Source organism: Notamacropus eugenii, chromosome 6 (genome assembly GCF_028372415.1).
Source record: "Notamacropus eugenii isolate mMacEug1 chromosome 6, mMacEug1.pri_v2, whole genome shotgun sequence".
NCBI lineage: Eukaryota > Metazoa > Chordata > Mammalia > Diprotodontia > Macropodidae > Notamacropus > Notamacropus eugenii.
This window is the reverse complement of record NC_092877.1, coordinates 236,449,128-236,471,532: the sequence shown is the minus strand read 5'-3', so window position 1 is coordinate 236,471,532 and position 22,405 is coordinate 236,449,128. Positions and strand designations below refer to the sequence as shown.

The 22,405-nt window shown below is 36.3% G+C and overlaps 1 protein-coding gene across 4 annotated transcripts in view; it reads left to right on the top strand.

Moving 5' to 3' along the window:
* The window catches only part of GPC5 (glypican 5), a 2,038,323-nt gene that overhangs the window by 737,441 nt on the left and 1,278,477 nt on the right, over positions 1–22,405 (top strand). The window contains exon 7 of one of the 4 annotated variants that reach the window (XM_072622125.1): positions 10,909–13,858. The exons of the other annotated variants lie outside the window; for them this stretch is intronic. Within the exon in view, the coding sequence (XP_072478226.1) occupies positions 10,909–10,911 (3 nt within the window). The 3' untranslated portion in view covers positions 10,912–13,858. Of the gene's footprint in view, positions 1–10,908; positions 13,859–22,405 lie in introns of those variants that run through there. 4 annotated transcript variants of the gene reach the window in all.

Here is a 22,405-nt window from a genome sequence, read left to right as displayed (position 1 = left end):
ATCCATCACTAGTGAAAACACAGAAACAGAAAAACCATAACGAAACATGAGTATAGCTGCCTATACCCTCCCTGACTCTTTCATTGTATTCCCTGAAGACAGGCACTCCATTGACTCTTTATTTTATTTAACATTTTAAAATTATGAACTAATCATCAACAATCACATTCAAATACATAAGAAATTTTAAAATGTAACTATAAACTTCCTGCATCATTTATTTTTTCAAAGCATATATTGAAGTTTCAAAAAGAATTTCCCTTCTTTATGTCCCGTGAACTTTTTTCTTCTTTGTATTCTTAATGTTATATTAATACTTTTTCTGTTTAATTTTTCATATCACTGTCACATCTCATTACTCACCCACCAACAGCAGTATTTCTTTATAACAAATAAGAATAGTCAAGCAAAACAAAATAACAAATTGGCCAAGAATGAAACTGAATGTTTTATTAAAATGAAGGCTCTCCTAGTCCATCACCTTTCTGCTAAGAAGCATGCTTCATCATCAGTCTGCTGAAGTCATTATTTTTCACTGTATTACTGAAAGTTGAGTCTCTCACAACTGTTTTATATTACTGTGGTCATTGTCTAAATCAGTTCTATGAAACTCATATAGAAATAAGAGTTATTAAATTATACAAAAGGATTCCTGAAGAAAGCCTATTGACTTAGAAAGCCATGTGTCAACATTGTCTGTATTTTATTTTTTAAAATTTTTTCCCAATTTCATTTTAATTTTCTTCAAGCTTTGCTGAGTGGGCTACATATTTGATACTTGTGGTTTAAGTTCTTCCCCTTGTTCTATTATTTCATTCTGCATCAGTTCCTACAATTCTTCCAATTTGCTCTCAATTCTTCAATATAGAATTTCTTATAGCACAATAGCATTTCATTTCATCTCAATATTTTAATTTGTTTAGTCATTCTCCCAATTGATAAAATGTCCTTTGATTTCAATTCTTTGTTGTCTCAAAAAAAGTACTCCTATAAATTGTTTTGTTCATATATGACATATTTCCTTCTGTCTTTGATCTCCTTATATATCTAAGGGTATGTTGCTATTTGAAAAAGCTATGTACGGTTTAGTTATTTAGTTAAATTAGTTATCGGGTATAACCCCAAAACTATTTTCCAGAATAGTTGGAGCCAATGTTGGATTCCAACAGCAGAACTTTTGTATACCTGTCTTTCCATGGCCTTTCCAACAATTGGCATTTTTGCCTTTTGTCACTAATCAAACCGTTTTTTCAACATCAAGTAATATAGTCTCTGAATTCACTCTGTTCTATCAAATGATGGCCAGTTCTATTCACCAGCATCCTTACTTCATACAATCACATATTGCCTGAATCAGCCCTTCTTCAAGATCACCCCTTCACCTCCCCACAATCCACTGAAAGGAGCTACACAATCTCAGGATGTTGCCAAAGGCTCTCAGTGCCCATCTATTCCAAACTATACTCATGAAAAATACTTGCTTCCACTGAACCCTATACCAATATGTCATGCAACTGGTCATCCAAATTTATCCCATTCCACTCTTAAAAAGCTATTATAGAATTTTTTTTTCCTAATTGCAAGCATTAATTTTTTCTTCTATAACTCTTACCCATCACTTCCAGTTTTCCTATTTAGGGCCAAATGGAATATCAGTCCTTCTTCCACTTAACAGCTTTGAAAACACTAGAAGACAATTATGTTCCCAATGAATTTACCACTAGAAACACCCCTAGTTTCTTCCACTGATCCATCTATATATGAATTTCAGCAAAGTTGGAGCAGAGTAAACTCAATTTGTGCTTTCCCATAGAAATTACAGTGTTTCCATATTTCTTCTAGGACTTTATTTCCATTTTTTCTGTTGCCTGATTAGTTTTGCCTATTCCCCTACTCACTGTGAATTTATTAGTATAGCATGAATACAGATGTGGTTTCTGGATCATAAATTATAGGTAGACTATGTAATCCGACCTCCTCAATAGGCTGTCTACCCCAATCATTATAAGTAAGCTATTTTCTGCAGTAAGTCAGATGTTGTCTTGTGTTTGCTCTAAGACTATCAAGTATGACCTTGGATAAGTCACATCTGTCTCAGTCTCAGTTTCCTTATGTGTAAAATGAAAGTATTGGACTATGTAATCTCTAGGTTATCTTTTAACTGTGACATTCTTTATTTCTGTGCATTATTTCTTTGTAATCATTAGAATGACAATTGTATTTTAATGGGCAACATCAGAGGCAACATGGTATAACTGATGCAGTACTGGAACTAGACTCAATAGACATACATTCAAACCAAGACTCAGATCCTTGCTAGCTCTATAATCATGGGTAAATTGTTAACCTCTCTGTATCTCAGTTTCCCCATCTACAATCCTTTTACTACCAATTGTGAGAAAGTATTTTGCAAACTTTAAAGCACTATAAAATGTAACAATTTGTAGGATTAACTTTGGAAGCATACATAGCTAATATTTCTATACTTATTTAAGGTTTACATAGAACTTTCCTCATACCACATAAAGCCACTATTGCAAATATTCTTGTTTCCATTATACAGATGAGGAAACTGAAGCTCAAAGAAGTTAAATATCTTGCTCAGATTCTCTAGGACAGTAAGGTTTGGAATCAGTCCTCTGACTCCAAGATAAGTAGTATTTCTTCTCTACCAAAAAACCTCTCCGAAGGTAAACCTTTCTATCTTGGACACGATAGAGAAAGTCAAATCATGAGTTTTATAGAAATTTGATTTGCATGTAATTTTTCAAGCATACCTGTTACATAAAGCAAGGTGCACCTGTATTTTGAAAGATTATAGTTTGTACTTTTGTGATTTCCATGTATTCTTTCTCTGAGGGTTGATTTATTTCTTTAATTGAGTAAAAGCAGTGTATATCTCTATTTAGAAGTTTGTGGGCTGAAATTTGATCTCTGGGTTTAATTTCAGGAAGGTCTTAATTCTTATAATATGTCCTCACATTCTGCCTCTCTTCGTTACAGTCATTTAATCATTCAGCTCAGTACAAATAGTTCATCAGGTCTTTAACAACAGAACAATGACACAAGAAATGGAAATCCATATTAGGAACAGGTCCTAAATCAGACTTCTCTGATTAATTCCCCCCTTTATTCACAAAGCCTAACTCATCCTGACTGAATCAATCAAAAAGCTATTACTTTCATACTTGCAAGTGTTGCTTTCAAAATCAATAAAAACTCAGTTCATTTTTAATATGCAATATATTACAAAAATAAAAATTCCCATTTACTTGGGTTGGAAATTTATGAAAAAGTAAGGTTGTTGGGAAACTCTTTTGGCTAATACAGTACACTTTTACTGTTTTATCACTTTCCAATACTGACTTTGTTTTTTATCACTTATTTAATTTTTGATTGCTGCTAACTTTGTTTATGTCTTCATTATTTCACCACAACAATGAATTGTTTTATGATCAATTGTTGCTTCATGCACCTGAAACACAGCTCTGATCACCTCCCTGCTATAAACTGTAAATAGCTTCCCATCTCCTACTCAGTTCGAATTTACAACCATATTCTCTTCTCCTAAAGAACAATTCCTCTATCTGCATTCTGTGACCCAACCAAACTTTCTGCGATGAATGGAAAGTCTGAGAGACAGAGTTTCTGGGTAGTCAATAATCAATTCATTAGCTACAAGTAGCAAATAATCAATATACTGAGGTCAGTGAGACTCTAATAGACCAAAGAGGCCCCTTGGAGAACATCAGATGTTTAAATACTCTTGTAGAAGTGGTTGTTCCTGACTGGTGGGAATCAACTATGATTGGTTAACTCTTAATGAAAGAATTAATATTATAATGAGATGTGTGCTTATTTTATTGAGGGTCAGGGGGACCTGATTCTGATCAAGTCACTCTGGGACAGATTTATCTCCACCCAGACCACACCTGTCCAGAGTAATCTAGACAACGGGATCCACTTCTAACCAGACTACTTATGTAGGTGAACAATGGGCTAGAATTCACCTGGATTAAATTATCTTTAACCTTTAATCAAAACTAAACTTTCCCAATTAAGTGGGGTCCTACCCAAGTTTGAGAAAAGTGTTTCATTCTCAGCCCTGTCCTTCACAAGGAAGTAAAAAGGAAATAAAAAACATTTTTGGGCATAAATTGATTATTTATATAGTAAGGTTATCATTTTTCTCATTACAGTACCTCAGAAACACAACTTGAGGCAGTTTCACTCCTCTCATGGATAGTGACCAAGATTCTTTAAAATAAAAATTAAATTTGCTTTTTTATTAGGAATTTAAAAATCATCAATAAGCATGAACATCTCAGTATACAAAGAAGAATAAGAATGTTATATAAGAAACTTTGGATATCTATTATGTACAATTTGGTTTTCAAAGAATTGTGGATATATAAATGTGTAACATATATATATATATATGGATGTATGGATGTATGGATGTATGTCCATACTTCCATACACACATCTATAATATGTAATATGTGTATGTTTTTACACTCATGTTCATGAGCACACCTGTACATGCTCATTTTAGTTTATACTGTTGATGTCAATTTTAGTCTATGGGTTTGATGTCAGATTTCTTGATTCATGAGGTCCACCAGGAAATTATCCTTAATGTTGCCCCTGCTGTGTTTTACATGAGGTCATTTAGCACATACCATTGCTGTGACTTACCAAACCAGACTATCACTCTCTAGTCAGTAGTCCATACAGCTTTCCCTGCCTATATGTGTTGTCCCCTTCTATTAGAATACAAGCTCCATGAGAGCAGGGTTTGTCCTGTTTTTGCATGTATATCTCCATCTCTTAGTGAAGTGCTTGATAAGTAAAAAGTTTAGTAAATGCTTTTTCATTTATTCGTTCATTCTGATTCTAGCCTTTAGTCATAATGTTAGTGTAAACCAGACCGAGACTGGACTCTAACATGTTGGTGGCTGGAGTCAAACAAAACAGGCCAGAGATAGGAAAGTCAGAAATCAAACAGAAGTTTAATTACAAAGTGAAGAAAATGCTTGCAAGCGAAGTCCTCCTTAGAAGGAAGGCTTATGGTTTTTAAGTATGAAAATCACAAAAAGGCAGGCTCCAACACAGTTATTCTTAGGTCTTGAGTAAACAGTTCCCACAGTTGGCATTTTTGGGGGGATAATACACTTGTTCTTGGGTCCTGTGGGAACAGTTTCCAAGTTATTAGAGTTGTTGAACCTTGTGATTATCTCAAGTCTTAAGGGTCATTGAGCCCTGAAAAGATTCAGTGGGTTGCAGAATCAGAGTTAGCATGGAAGGAACAGGAGAGAAGTACCTGGTTCAATTCACTTAGCAGTTACAGGCTCAAGGATTGTTCAGAGTGACAGGAGATGTGATCAATCACTTTCTGCTGCAGCATTGTGGCTACACTTCTAGCTCTCAGGCTAGGATCTCCTGGGAAATAGAGAAATCATAAGTTTTAATTCTGGAGTGTTCCTGTGACTGAGATCATCCAGATAGTGAGCACAAAGGATTGTCCTTATGCCAAACTCAGGGCACAAATGGCTTGCTGGGCCTTAAATCTGGAAAATAGAGTGTTGCCCAATATCTTGACATTAGAAAAGAATAAGTCTGATAAATCCTTCCCCGACCAGCCTCCATACTCTTTTGGCAGAAAAGCCCCAAAGCCAGGAGTTCACTTTTCAGCTACTTTAGAGAACTAGAAAAACATATACCCAGAGGTTTTTCCCCAAATGTGTCAAAATCTCCGGATAGGTCCAGGTAGTCTGTTAGTCACTCACTCCCTCCTCTTAGAAAGTTTACATTCTTCTAATGCTCCAGCTGCTTCCTATGTGAATAAAAGCATATTTACAGTTGATATTTGGATTAGAACTATATTTGGTGTGATTCCTTGTCTAAGCGACTCAGTCTCAGCTCTCATCTTAACTCTGAATATGATCATTCCTTGCCCCTGGACCTGGCTTTCTTAATCATCATCATATTATATCTGCCCCATATTTATCTTTACAAAAGCACCTTCTTTTAAATTGTTGGGGCCTTTTAACATTTTCCATCATGACTCCTGACTCTAAAACTTTGTATGAACTTTTTGTAGACAGGGGCCACATCTTTCTTTCTTTTTTTTTTTTTTAAATATATTTTTGTTTTTTCCACTAAATATTTTCCAATTACATTTTAAAATTAACATTTTTTTTTAATTTTGAGTTATGGAAAATGATAAATGTTGGAGAGGATGTGGGAAAACTGGGACACTAACACACTATTGATGAAGTTGCAAAATGATCCAACCATCCTGGAGAACAATTTGGAGCTATGCCCAAAGGATATACCCTTTGATCTAGCAATACCACTCTAGGTCTGTATCCCAAAGAAGATTTTCTTTAAAAAGGGGAAAGAACCTATGTGTACAAAAATATTTATAGCAACTCTTTTTGTGGTGGCTAGGAAATGCACACTGAGAGGTTGCCCATCAACTGGGGAATGGCTGAACAAGTTATGGTATAGATTTTACTAAAATATTATTGTACTAAGAGAAGATGGCTTCAGTAAAGTCTTGAAAGACTTATAGAAGCTGATACAAAGTGAAATGAACAGAACCAGGAAAACACTACATACAGTAACAGCAGTATTTTATAATGAACAAGTGTGAATGACTTAGTTATTCTCAGCAACACAGTGATCCATGACAATTCTAAAGCACTCATGATGAAAAATGCTATCAATCTCCAGAGAAAGAACTGATGGTATCTGAATAATAGACTGAAGCTTTCTTCCTTCCATTCATTCTTCCTTTCTTCCTTCCTTCCTTCCTTCCTTCTTTCCTTCCCTCCTCCTCTTCTCCTTTTTCCCCCTCAATAAGTGACTTACATAGAAATATTTTACGTGATTTCTAATGTATAATCTATATGAGATTGCTTACTACCTGAGAGAAGGGGGAGGAAAGGGAAAAAGCAATAGGATTTGAAACTCAAAACGTAAAAAATTATTTTTACATGTAATTGGGGAAAATAAAATAATATTTAAAAATTTTGACTTCCAAATTTTCTCCCTCCCTCCTTCTTCCCCCTTCCATTGAGAAGGCAGGCAATAGGACATCAATTATACTTGTGAAATCATGTAAAACATATTTGCATATTAGGATTATATCTTATTCATCTTTGTATAGACTTCAGCAGCTAGCACAATACCTAAATATTTGTTATGGTGAATTGAATCTTCATCTGTAATAATTTGAAGACATAGCCATTATGTATAAACCTACTTTGGGCTATCTAAAATTTATGTGCATATCTGTTTGTGCCTGCTTTTTTTTTTTTAATGCAATCTGAAGGTTATGAGTTTTGGTTAATTTCATGTAAGCCAGTTTATTCCAAATGTATCCCAAAATAACTACATTACTTCTGAGGTCTTTTGGGGGATATTATAAAAACATAGAAAATAGAAAGTGAATTAGTATATGTCAGCAATCTGTAACTCAAACTTCTTTTTAAATAATATTTTTAATTTTACATCTGTATATGGCAAACTATTTTTAATCGGCATCCAGTATTCTATTAACTATAACTTCCTATTAATCAGCATGTTTACAAATCTATGATGGCATAATTGATGTTTATATTATTGACATTCAAGCAATGAAGATCTTGAAATGTCTTATGAATCATCAAGGAGTATTTATGTTCAGTATAATTTTAATGATGTCTGTTTTATTGCACTTTAATTATTTGAACACTCACAACTTAAATATGATAGACATAGTTTCTATTAAGCATTTTAGATGATAACTAGAATACCCCAAATCCTAGACAATACCAGATGAAGTCTTTTGGAAGACAAGTTACTGCCTTCTCACAACGATGATCACATGTAATGGGCATCTGGGATATCATTGAAATCTAGTTCATGATTGGTTCATGCTTCCTGGTATGATCACAGACATAGCAGAGAATTTCTTAGACCATAAAGAAACTGTTGTCTTCAACGGTTAGCTCGTATGCTTAGCATGGGACTGTTGATGTGTATGTATGTATGTATATGTATGTATGTTATATGTGTATATTTGTGTATGCATAAATGTGTACAAATGTATACGTACATGTACATGAGAATGATTTTTTTCTGTGAGCGATGAATAACAACTCATCCTACTAATGGATTTCATTTACCAGTCACCATTGATATTGTTGATCACAGAATGTTGCTGACACAATTTTTTTGATCAGTTGTTGTGGATTTGATTCCCAGAGAGTTTCTCTAATAGGATTGTGGTGTTTTCCCCCTCTGATGTGTATATGGAAATGCATTATCTATTTCAGACACATTTTTTATCCCTACCTTTACTGTTTGTACAACATTATTGTATCTTTTCTGAGGAAGTCAGAACATAGAAATAAATTGCCACATGGCATCCCAGTGTTCTGAAGGATTTACTGTTTCTAAATTTACCTAACTTTATACTAGTTTTTAACTAGAGTAGCTCTTTCTCAATAGGTAATTTGAAATTGAATAAGCAAAAATAAATGAAATTAAAAAAACAATTTTCTCAGCATGGAAAAATATCTTACCTCTTAGAGCTGGTTGCTTTGTAACAATCCTATATCACTATTTTAAAAACAGTGAATGAAGATTTTCCTAAACTATCCTAGGGCTTACTCAATGGGAGCTATGAATAAATAAGAGAACACCTGGCATCCAGCACTGTTATCCCTGCTGCTACCAATGTTTCCTACCAGGGATTGTACAACTTGGTTTAGGGTTTCCCTATAGAGAGTACTCCAACAAGATAACTTAAGAATGTTAAGCCTTTTCATTTTTTATTTCTGACAATAGTAAAAAATTAGGATAGAATATGTTGTAAAAGAAAGGCTTTCTACTTTTCATAAAACAGTCACTAGACATATTAGAAATCATACTTTTTAGGCACTTGTTTCTGAAAATGTTGAGCTAACAAGAACCACTTCCTTCCCTACCCCCTACTAAAAAAGAAATTCTTGGCTACATTAGAGGTCCCCCCAGAGAACGCTGTCAGAAAATCAGAATTGGCAGGCAGAGTTGAACAATTTTATTGTTATTCTTATAGAAGCACAAGTTTTCATTTCATGGGCAAATGAAGCACTTAATGCCAAGAACTTTGATGCAATGCTGGAAAGCTCTCTTTGATATATAGGTGGTCAGAGTCTGTGCATGACTGAAGGAAAAAATTGGGTAGGAATAGTAAAAGTAATTAACATATAGCACTAGAAGAAAATGTCCAAAAGAATAGAGCTTTGGATGAGGCAGGGTTGTTCTATACCTCAATTTAAAACTAAGACCCAACTTTTGAAAAAAAAAATCTATCTTGACTGAAGATAAAGCACATAAATTCCATTCAGCATGATTTCATGTTTAGAAACTTGTGTCATCCATCTATTAGGGAAAGATGTTTTTCAAATGATCTAGTGGGAATTCAAGAACTCAAAGGTAAGTTGATGGATGCATATACGTACATATATACATATGTGTATATGTATGCATTCAGCCCTGTCTTTGAGATCTTGAATTCCCACCAGATTATTTTATTTGTACGTGCACATTTTCTATTTTCTCCAGAGCTAGGTCAAATTGAATAGGAGAAACCAATCACTCAAGATTGAATCATAAATGAAAGTTATATTGAAGAGTTCATAAATAGAAAACAACACCCATGTCACTTATAAGGACTAAGTAGCTGTTATAATGTTACATTATGAACTTTATGATAGAGCTTAAAAATATGATTTGTCTGGCAAATGAACATATTTTTTTCTATTGCTTTTAATCAAGTTGGAATGTGATTTTTTTCTTAAAAAATAAATCTCAAAAACTGGGCGATGAGTCTGCTGCCCGAAGAGCACTTAGAAAGTTTTATTTTCAAATCCCTTACCATTACCTCACTGTGTAACAGGTTAAACTGCATGACCTGTAAGGTTCCATACAGCTCCAAGTTCTATGATTCTATGATAAAACAACTAATATCCAATGAAATCACTAACAGTACCATATCAGTAAGGTGCAGTTTCAAGAAGCTGTTAACAATTTAGAATTTTCAGGTTATGTGAAAATAGGTATTACTCTTACAAGTCAGAGTGTATAAATTGTGAATGTCTATAATGCAATTCTGGCAATAGATCAGAAGGTTACCACATCAGGTATACTTCCTTTATTTCTACTAGTTTATTAAATTAAAGGAAAGTCTAAGGTCTTTCATAAAGGCCTTGTTCCTCTAAAGTATCCTTTCAAGCCAGTTCATCTAGTTTTTGATAACTCCTTGAGTTGGCTGACAGTAGAAGGAAAACAAAAAACTAGATAAAAAGAATGACAGAGAGTTGAGACTAAGAAATGGACAGTTTTCAACCCTACCTTCCACAGCCATTTATCAGAGAGAGGAAAAAATGTTTTTGTATTAAGTATCTATTCCAAAATTTGGAATTTGTACTATTTTTAAGATGAAGGCTATCTTATAACACTATCTTTAAAAAATCCCACAAGTGGAAATCCTAAGCATATCTTTGAAATCATGAAGTTTTACCAATGTGCTTATAGAAGGTAACCTAAGCCTCATGCCATGTGGTAGTATACGTTGAAATAAAAAATAATATTCTGGTTGTTTTTGTTCCTCCGGAGGCCTTGAGACTTCTAAGCAAAATCATAACTTGGAACTCTGACAAAGTTGGTTGAGCTAAGGGAAACTGACAATGGAACAAGGGTGATGGCCCTCAAGTATACTGACTACTTACTATAACATGGCTGAGATATACCAAAGACAGAGTTCATGGGAAACGAAGATTTCAGAAGTGAGGATGGATAGAGAAGATTAAGCCAGGTACTGAAAATACTGGGGAGGCTAGAGAATGACCTTATGCCCTCTAATTCTAAATACAGTGATCTTTCTACAACACCAGAACAAAGGAGGGTATGATGTTGCAATGGAAAGTGACGAAGAAGAAGATAGTGCCCAGAGGAAGGCTAAGGCTGGATCGGTATGAAGAAATAGGGAAAGGAAAGGGGAATTGGTTGCCAATAAAAAAACAATAAGTTGCTTTTTCTGCTACTGTTCTCTCTGCCTTATTCTGCCTGAATATCCATTTCTCCAGGAAAATGCATCCTCTTAGTATACGGGGAAACAGACAATAAATCATAGGCATCCCAATAAGAAGTCTTCCCATGGACAGGAGCAGGACACCAACGAAGGAGGGGCAGGAGATCTGGTGAATGCCTCAGAGGTCAGATCAGAGCAGGATAATTGGGTGGCTGGCTCTGAGTGAGGACTCAGTGAAGAGAAAGGAAACATATGATTTAAGAGGAGAAATCACATACCCTGAAGGGTAGCACCTGGGATATGGCCCTAGGTGAACTGTGCAGCCAATTACCTTCTGTGGGGATGCAAAGGCAAAAGTTAAAAAGCCCTTTGTCCATCAGAGGAAACGCATGTTCATAAATAATTACATGCAAAATACATTCCAAATAATTGCAGGGTAAAATTAAGGGTAGCAAAAGCACTGGAAACTGGCCGCTTCTAACAATAGTAATAATGCTAATAGCTTGCAGCACTTAGCATTTATATAGTGCTTACTATATGCCAGCTACTGTGCTAGATGTTTTACAGTTATTACCTTTATAGAGAAGACGTCAAACTAATGGTGCTTCCCAGGAAACATCTCTGTATCTATATCTGTCACTTTTCATCTCTATTCCTCTTCCCTTCCCATGCTGCTTTCTCTCTCTCACTCTCTCCCTCTTTTTCTCTCTGTATGTCTCTATCTCTCTGTCTCTCTCTCTCTGTCTCTCTGTATCTCTGTCTCTCTCTATGTCTCTCTCTCTGTCTTTCTCTCTGTCTCTCTATGACTCTATGTCTCTCTGTCTCTCTCTCTGTGTCTCTCTGTCTCTCTCTCTATGTCTCTCTCTCTGTGTCTCTCTGTCTCTGTCTCTCTCTCTATGTCTCTCTGTTTCTGTCTCTCTCTTTCTCTCTCTCTGTCTCTTTATTCCTTTCTCTCTCCATTCATTTTTTCCACATCACAGTGATGTATTCTCACTATGCAGTTGCTCACCCAAGCTAGTAAAATACCAATAACAACTTAGTTGAATATTTTACATATCTTTTTTAAGTCACATTCATAGATTTATAGATTAGATTCACTTACTTGGGATCAAGGGTACTCCTTGGGATACATACTCTTAAACTATTGCTCATAGCCCTGCACTGGGACATTGATCCTTAATAGTCAAGCAGTACACATTATTAGTTCAAAGCAAAGATATTTCCAATAAGATGGAATAGTAATAAATATAGCCATGGGACATTCTCCCCAATAAACCTGGGACACAATATCCCACAAATAAAAAGTCATCAGTCTGAATAATGGACACAATTTAGGCTGTTCTGCAAGTAAAGTAAGTATTTAGAGGATATATGTGGGCAAGGCAACTCTAGTGGAATTAAAAGGGGCTTCATAGTCTTTTCTCAGAAGTGTTGCTACTCTGCTTTACCTTCTCCCTCTTCCAGCACTGCAACATAGGTGCTAGCCAAAGCTCTTAGTTGAGTCTCTCTGCAGTGTGCCTCCTGGGAGCCAGGCCCAGTTTTCTCTTGAATCTATGAGTTTCTTCCCTGCTACCAGATCTCACAATCCTTGAGCTTACAATCCCTTCAGCTGTTTTCTTCCTCAAATCTGGGTCTATCTCTCTTGTTGGATGTGTGTCTCCAACTGGGTGATTATCTCTAATTCAAAAACCATCCTACCCTTCCCTCTTGCCCCAGCCTTCTTGTGGAAACAGAGGAGTCTCATTCCACAAAGCAGTTCTTTGCCTCAACCCAACCTTTGCAGCATTTCTTTAATATGCCCCCTTCTCTCCTCTGATGCTGCACTACTCTAATACTGACCTTCGTCACCACATGCCTGGATTATTGCAATAGCCTGCTTGGTGTATCTGCCTACCTCAAGCTTTTCCTCACTCCAACCAGTTATCCTCCTTTCAGTTACTATAGTGATTTTCCTAAAGCACAGGTCAGATCATGTTGCTTTCTCAATTCGATAAACTTTAATGGGTGGGGGAGGTAGGGTTGGGGAGGGAAATTCCATTGAATTTCTCAGTATTTGAAGACACTAGTGGCAGAGTGGATTGAGGCTGGGCCTAGAGTCAAGAAGACCACAATGCAAATCTGTCCTTAGCTATGTGACCTGGGGCAAGTCACTTAACCTCTGACTCAGTTTCCTCAACTGCAAAATGAGAATTATATTAGTACATACCCCAATAGGGTCGTTGTGAGGATCAAATGAGATAATATTTATAAAAAGTGTTTAGCACAGTGCTTGACACATAGAAGACATTATATAAACATTTGCCCCTTCCTTTCCCCTCCCTTTCATATTTCAGATATTAAGGGCAGTAAAGAATACTACCAAATTCATAGGGAATTTCTGTACAAAGATCATTTGAGGTGAATTGAGGCTTCTTATTCCAGAAGTCAAAGGAACTGGGATTAAAACTAAGAATCATCTACCTAGCAAAACTGAGTATAATACTTCAAGGCAATAAATGCTCATTCAACGATATAGAGGACTTTCAAGCATTCATGATGAAAAGATCAGAACTGAAGAGAAAATTTGACTTTCAAACACAAGAATCAAGAGAAGCATGAAAAGGTAAACAGGAAAGAGAAATCATAAAAGACTTTCTAAAACTGAACTATTTACATTCCTACATGAAAAGATATTATTTATAATTCTTGAGACTTTTCTCAGTATTTGGGTAGGTGGAGGAATTATACATATACACACACATATACACACACATATAAAGACAGAGAGCACAGGTTGAGTTGAATCAGAAGAGCTGATATCCACAAAAAAATAATAAAATAAAAATTAAGGGGTAAAGGAGGAAAATGCTGGGAGGAGAAAGGGAGAAATGGAATGGGGCAGGCTATAACTCATAAAAGAAATAAAAAAAATCTTATTCAATGGAGGAGAAAAGGGAGAAGGGGAGCGGGGAAAAGTGAAACTTACTCTCTTCACTTATGGCTTAAGGAGGGAATAACATGCTCACTAAATTTGGTATGAAAATCTATTTTACACTACAGGAAAATAGGGGAGGAGGCAACAAGTGGGGTGAGGGGGATGATAGAAGGGAGAGCAAATGGGAGAAGGGAGTAAGCAGAAATAAACGCTTTTGGGAAGGGACAAGGTCAAATGAGGAAATAAATAAATAAGGGGAGATAGAGTAGGATAGAGGACAACATAATTAGTGTTACACAACATGATTATTTTGGAAGTCTTTTGCAAAACAACACATATTTAGTCTGTATTGAATTGCTTGACTTCTCAGTGGGAATGGGGAGGGAGGGAGGGAGGGAGAGAAGTTGGAATTCAAAGTATTAGAAACAAATGTTGAGAATTATTATTGCATATAACCAGGAAATAAGAAACACAGGTACTGGGGTATAGAAATTTATCTTGCCCTACAAGAAAAGAGAGAAGATGGGGATAAGGGAAGGGTGGGATGTGATAGAAGGTAGGGTACATTGAGGGAAGGAGTAATCAGAATACAAGGTATTAGGGGGTGGGAGGAGGGAAGAGATGGGGAGAAAAATTGGACATGTTGAGAAGTGATGTAAAAGCAATTAATTGACTGAATTAATTACTGAGACTAAATCAGAGGCATCTTAATTTGGGGAAAAGAATTTTAGTCTAAGTTTCCTATACGTAGATAACTTCGAGTAAAATTTGTCATTGATGGTAAATTTGATTTTATGATTGTTAGTCAATCAGGAACTAGAACATGTATAGAAAGGCATGTAAGCCACTTAAGACTTGCCTCAAAAGATGTTCCTTAAATGTGAAATTATAGTCATATGTGAAACCCGGCTATTGGAACTTGCTATTTTAAGATACTATGGGACTATTAACTGACTGTTCTTCTGAGTCTAACTCCAGGTATAGATAGCAAGAAAGGCAGTCTGAGCCTCCAATCCGTGATGCCAGGAAGCTTGTGAGATGGTGGTATGAACTGTAAAAGGTGATCTCATGGGAAGAGTGGGAGAGCGGCTGTTCATCCTGGGCTGAGGGAGGATTCTCCTGACTCAATTTTCCCACTGACACCTGACAGACTTTAAGCCTGACTGAATGCAAGTTGACAATCCACTTCTGCCTAGAATTGACATGAAGTTGGGGAGATATTGTTTCCCTGCTATGTCCCTACTCTTAGTGGCAAAGGTCAAAAGGTTTGTAAGCTTAATACCAGATCTATTAAATTTTAGATTGTTGGTAGGGGAACATCCGAGTTTAAGTCTAAAATTAAGCTATTAGGCATAAGACTTTAGACCAACAACAATAAGTTAGGGTCCTTTAATTCTTAGTAATAGTGTGGAGACAATTAGGTCAAGGGCTTGTGAAGTTAGCATACATAGTTATTACCTGTGTCTCAGTTGGTTAATGTTAAAAAAAAAAAAAATCCGTTTGTGGTCTATATAGTAAATGCTTTAAAAGAAGTATCGCCTGACCAAAAGTTGGAATTGTTTCATGTGATATGAACTGTGTTAAAAATGAAAAAGAAAAAAAGAAAAAAAAAGAAAAATATAACTGTATTTCAATATAATTGATTTCCTTTTGTAATCTCATATACGTTATTTTATGCATTTACAAACATTCTGAGATAAAAACCATAGGCTTTAACAATGCCACAGTGAATCAGGATACAAAAAAAGTCTAATAACCCCTGACATAGTATTTACAATGGAATTCTGGGTGGAAAAATGCCCTCTACGAATCCTAGTAGATTATCTCCTCTAAAACTTTCAGTATGAGAGAGCTGCCCAGATTCCTAGAGTACTAAAAGTTTCAGTGACCAGTCTAGAGCCATGAAGCCAGTGTGTATGTCAGAATCCATGAGCTTAGGTTTCCTGGCTCCAAGCCCAGCTCTCTATCTACATTACTATGTTGCTGCTGTCTCTTTCTGTGACTATGTACACATATAGGTGTATATATACAAATGTAAATAAAAAACCAAAAACATATGCACATCTGCACATTATTAACAATCTAGTTTCAAGTTAAATATAGAAAGGTGTTGGGTAAAGAATCCACAATCTTTAGGAGGGAAGTTTTTCAAATTCATAATTTTCAGGCTATTAAAGACCTTTCCTTTCCACTCCCCTTCCTTCCTTTTCCCTCCATCTAAACTGCTTCCTCTGTAGTAACATAAGCCTTTTTCTCCACTTCTGTTAGGAAGGTTTCCTAAAGCCAGCAAAGTTAGTCCTGGTCTTTGACTACTTTATAGCTTTAGCAGTTCTGTCTTAAAAGCAGCAGATGTCACTGTTGAATGAGAGGAGCTAGCTGCTAATCCCATGCATCCTGACAGGAAGGTGTCTCTCCTGGGTCCAAGTCCTGAGGTTTGCAGATAAAGAAAAAACAAACAAGCAAACAGACAAGAGGAACAACAAAAAATCCTGAGTCAGTTTCATAAACCAAGCCTGGCACCTAAGGGCATGGGATGGAAGCCAGCTCTGCAATTAACTGAACTCTTTCATTTGAAATGGAAGCATATTTTTTCAGAGTTTGCTCAGCATGGTGGCAACTCACTTGTGATATTAGGATGCTGAATTCCTGTGGGTCGAGTTATGTTGTTTTCCTCCTCCCCAAACCCATACCTGAAGGTTTCAAGTTCCATCTGTTCAGTGTTCTTTAAATTGGTGTGACATTGGTGACTGTGGTGCGCACAAGAGCCACTTAGCATTAAAAGGTTGAATTGCAGCAGGGTAAGGTACACTTTAGTTCAGGAGATTCCCCTCCTGTGATGTGTACCTGGTAAAAATATCCTGAGAGAGGAAGGGAGAGAGCTTTGGAGTGAGGGAAGAAGGGAGAGGGGAGAGGGAAAGAGAGAGAGAAAGAGAGAGAGAGAGAGAGACAGACAGACAGACAGACAGACAGACAGACACAGAGACAGAGACAGAGACAGAGACAGAGAGTGACAGAGACAGAGAGACAGAGAAACAGAGACAGAGAGACAGAGACAGAGACAGAGAGTGACAGAGACAGAGAGACAGAGAAACAGAGACAGAGAGACAGAGACAGAGACAGAAAGAGAGACAGAGAGAGACAGAGAGACAGAGACAGAGTACAATGTATGTATATAAGGATGTGCAAGTTATGATATCACCTTCCCAATATCATCATCCCCTTCAAGAAGGAAGAAAAAACAAAAGAGATGTGTGTGTGTGAATCATAGTCTTTGCACTCATTAGACTGCTGAATTTAGTTTTTAAAGTTACTCTGTTTAAAGCAGATTTCCTCCTCTTGTTCTTGAGCCTATCTAGGAATCTTTTCTGTTTCTACTTCCTTAAGTCACTTAGCTCCAGTCTGTTTTCTGACCTTTTGGAACAGTGCCTTCACTGTGGGAGTAGAGCCTTCTACCTGGCATTGCACCTGAGGTCTAAATTCTCCAGCTGGTACTGTCTCACAACCATTTTCCAACCCACTCCCTATTCCTTGCCCCAGCCCCTTCTCTTTCTCTTTTCTGGCTATGTATCTTGTATCATTCTTTTATAATGTATTTAAAATAATGCATCATTCTTTTAAAATGATTTTGAGTTTTGCCCCAAAGTTTCCTAGCATAGGAAAAAGCAGTCAAAATAAAATGACATTTTTATCTTAACTTCATTGAAACAGAATTGAAGAGTTCGTATAGTACTTGCTGCCAAATTTGCCTAGTTATTGTAGTTGTGAAGATTGATGAGATGTTATAATTTACAAAACACTTTCAGTGCTTGGGGAAAATTTTATAATAAAAATGCTGAGTACATTTCTATCACTACTTATCTCAAACTCACTCTGCATTTGTGTACACAGGGGGACCTTGCCTCTATGAGCTAAACTGTACAGAAATTAAGTTAATTAGTCCTATAAGGGAAGGGCCTGGCTAAGCAGAGACAGCTAGCAGTATGGTTTTTGACTGGTAAACTGAGCTCTCAGATTAATGAAGTAAGGAATGTGTGGGTAGAAAGACACCTAAATCCTAGTCAGTGCCAACTGGTGGATGAGTGCTGATTTGCAAAGCTAGTGAGTATTTTTGAGGGTCTGCGGAGTTTTAAAAATCAACCTAACAATGCTGAATAAAATTATTACTCCCTCCAAGTAAAATAACTCCTTGGAATTAAAGTTCATGTAATCCCTTCCTAAATTTGGCATTCATTATCAACATTAATATCAATGTTATAGGACAACTTAGTATCATCAAAAGTTTCTCTGTACAAGGGGGCGTGATTTGATTCATCTTTGTTGTAATAGTAAGCTATTATTATAAATTGCTGCAGAGTGGTAGCTTACCGTACACTTCACCTCAGAGCAAGCTCATTGTTACATGGTGAAATTATGCTTGCCATTGGGACCAAAAGTGCTTTGGGAGAATAGTGGTCAAAAAGCTCAGAATTTAAACTAAAATTTTGGTCAAAGGAAAGCTTGCTGTCATACAGAAGCATCAATAGCATAAGCCTGAAGGTAAGCAGCAGGCAGTTACAAACCAAAGCCAGGACAAGTCAAAGATCATTTACAAGCTGTGAAATGGCTTCTCACTTAATAGACTGGTCCAAAGACTCATAGAAGTCCATCAGCCAAGTTAAGACCAGGAACTTAGAGATGAAGGAATGAGGAGAACTTAGAAGTGGGCTGCGGAAATAACTGGAAGGTCTTGTATACTCTATGGGCTTCATCCTAGATCCTTTTTTAATTTATTTTTTCAGTCTCTGGCCAAGCCTTCTGTGCCTACACTGCCTCAAGGCAAGGCCACCTGCATTTTTGCAAATAAGTTAAAATTATGTTGTGTTTGAGTGAATGTCAGATATGTTTTGTTTTTCCTCTTCGGAGTTATTACAATCTAGCAGCAAACATATGGGATGTCAATGGCACAGCTTATTAAGGTATTCAAGGAGGAAATAATAAGAATGTGCAGCAGATGGTCCTTAGCTCTGTAAATGCATAGATGAATACCAGGTAATAAGCCACTGTCTTGTCTCACTGATGTGTGTAAATGGATATTATGTGAACAAGGCCATGCTTTTCAATACCACTGCAATGCCGTTGGAAATGTCCTATAGGTATAGGTGCTTATTCTTCTGTTTATAGAGAGAATCACAGTCAATGGATGCCCCCCTCCCCCAACCAACTTTGGAAATCACATCATTTTCTCTTAGGTAAAAGGCGAATATCCATTGCCTTATACTCACAGAATGCATGCTGCATTAACAAATCATTTAAATTCAATGTACATCAAGGACTTGTCATGTGCCAGCTACTGTAGTATATACTATGGATGCAAAGACTTGAAGAAGTCACTGGCCTCAAGGAATTTACATTTTACTGGCTAAAAAGAACATACACACAGAGAAGAAAGTACACAATGTATATTAAATAAATGTGAATCAACTTAGGACTTGAGGACTATTAATATCTGGAAGAAAAAGGGAAAAAAATCTTTCATAAATGGTAGCTCTTTCTCTTTCCCTTGGGAACAGGAAAGGAATAAATGACCTACCCATGGTATGTAAGGCCAGATTTGAACTCAGGTTCTCCTGACAACAGGGACAGTGCTGTATCCAGTGTACCAGTTAACTGCCCCTATATGGTAGTCCTTTAAATGAGTCTTGATGGAAATCAGGGTTTCCGAGAAGTGGAGGTAAGGAGAGACCATTCCATGAGTAGGAGTGGGATGGGAGCTTGTGCTGAGGCTTAGAATCAGAAGAAGGAATGTTATATACAAGGACAAACAAGAAGGACAGTTTGTCTAGAATGAAAAGTCTGTGTATGTGTATGTGTGTGTGTGTGTAAAATATTTAAATTGTCTGAAAAGATAGTTAACTTGTAAAATATGCTAAATCACCAAACAGAGGTAATAGGGAGCTACTGTAGCTTCTTGAACAGGAATGTGGTACAATCAGAATTGTGCTTTAAGAATAACAATTTGGCATGGAACTCATTCCACTTCATGTTTCTTTTGTGAAGTGGCTGTGGGAGAGAAAAGAAAGATGAAATGAATAAGGAGAGGGAAAACAGATAGGTTACTTGGAGGGACATAGGCTAGTGAAATAGAGTAGTGGTTGATTTGGGGGAAAAACTGAGGAAAGGTCAAAGGCAGATAACTTTTTGACCCAAACCTTGGTCCATATGTTCCTCCTGGTCCAAAGAAGAATGAGGTTGAAGATAATTAAGAAGGATGTAAAAGAGTTAAAAATCGTAGGATCATACATAGATTTAGAGCCAAACTGCTATTATAGGTCTTCCAGTTAAGCAGGATCAAAGATAATTAGGAAAAAGAGAAGATGGTTTGTGGTTTGCAAGGCAAGATAAGTAAGAAAAATTAAGTGGAAAAAATATAGGGTAAAAGAAATTGATAGAGTGGATTGGTGGCTGGGTAAATTAGGGGAATAATTGGTTGGTGCAAAGTGAAGTAGCGGTAGGGTTATGGAGTTGTTGGAATTAAGGAAAGCTAAGTTGGATTGTCAAATTATTAAAAAGGTGTAATTGCTATTAAAAGTCTTAACTGATGATTAGGATAGAGGTATAAACACCCAAATATAGTTTTTTAAATTCCACAGGGCTGATCATCTCAACCAGGATGGAGAGAAGGGGACATTGTTCAGTAACTTACATTGTTTGTGGGCATATGTACCTCAATTAAATTATATTTAAAAGATTATTTATAAACATTAAAACACTAAAATAGGAAATTAAACAGTAAATATTATTTTGAATTAGCAAGATTGGGGGGAAGAGCAGAGGGGGAGAGAAAGAGGGGAAGAGGGAAAGGAAAAGAGAGAGAGAAAATGAGATGGAGAAGCAAAGACTAAGAAGACAAAGAGAAAAGATGTTTAAAGGGAGGCAGAGAGAGACAGTAACAAGCCAGTCACAAGTTGAGATAAGTGGCCAAAAAGAGAAAGGCATAGTTATGTGCGTGTACAGACACACACACACTGTGTCCTCAAGAGATCAAGTACTACAGTAACATTCAGAGATGTAATCCTGATTTTGCCAAATTCTTACTTTTTCTATCAGCACACCTACATACCCAGGCACAATGGAGCAAAGACACAGAATAATAAAGGGAAGGAGCAATTGACTAGCTCCTGAAACTATTTTGCTCCTAGTAATTTAGGCCCATTCACTTCCCCCATCACCACCCCTATTATTCTAACCAAAAGAATGTCCAAGGAAAAGAAAATCAGACTGAAAAGGTATGGAAAGAAACCAAGAAGAAGTCTTAAGAGGTAGACATAAGAGGCATTATTATTTCCATTCTAAAACTGAGGAAACTCATTAAGTCAAATCAACAAGCATTTGTTATTTAGATTAAGTATATAATACATGGTACTAAATTTTCACAGTAATCTAGTATTTTATAAATCCAAAGATCCAAACATTGAGGGTAAAAATTTGTCATTTAACAAAAATTGCTAGGAAAATTGGAAAGCAGTTTTGCAAAAAACTAGGTATAGATCAATATTTCATACCACATACCCAGAAAAGGTGAAAATGGGTACATGATTTAGACATAAAGAGTCAATTCATAAATAAATTAAGGGAGCATGGAAAATTTTACTTCTCAGATCCATGTATAAAGGAAGAGTTTATGGACTTCAAGAGAAGTAAACTGGATAATTTCAGTTACATGAAAACTTCTATTTGTACAAATAAAACCAATGTAACCAAAATTATCAGGAATCTGGGAGAGGGGATGTAAGGGCAAGCAAAGTAGAATCTTTTGCTGTTTTTTTTTTTTTTTTTTTAGTATAATCAAGTGCCTCTGATTGAATTTTGTCTTTATCAACTAAGAGTTTCTTTAACTAGATTGTTCTGTTTGTCCTTCATTGCCAAAGAAGACCATGCCATCAGAGAAATGATGACAAGACTTACATTAGACTTTGTTTTGAGTACCATAAGTATATTTGTATTGTTAATGTGATTAAAGAACTTCCCCACCCATTAATGGGCCTGCCCATTAAGGGGAGTTTCATTAGGGAAGATTTGTAAGAAGGTCCACACCTTTCTTTAATGAGGAGCTGGTTCTCAAGGGTTGGGATGCCCTCTGGCTCTAAAAAAGGTATAAATATACTGAGGGTGAGATTTTACTATGGGGCTTAGTTTTTGGAAGAAGATTTGTGTGCCAGACAATACTGTAGGAAGTGGCTAAGTAGCCCCCTGGTTTTGAAAACCTAGATGTTGGTGCTTCTGTCTCTGGCAACTACAGTCAGACCTATTTATTGATTTGTGATATATGTATTGATTATGTCAGACAGTTTGGAACCACTGTCTGTTGATTTCCTGAACTAACTGAATGGTACATGTGCTTGATTAAAGTAATTGTTAACATCTCAAAAGCTGCCTTTCCTTTAGAA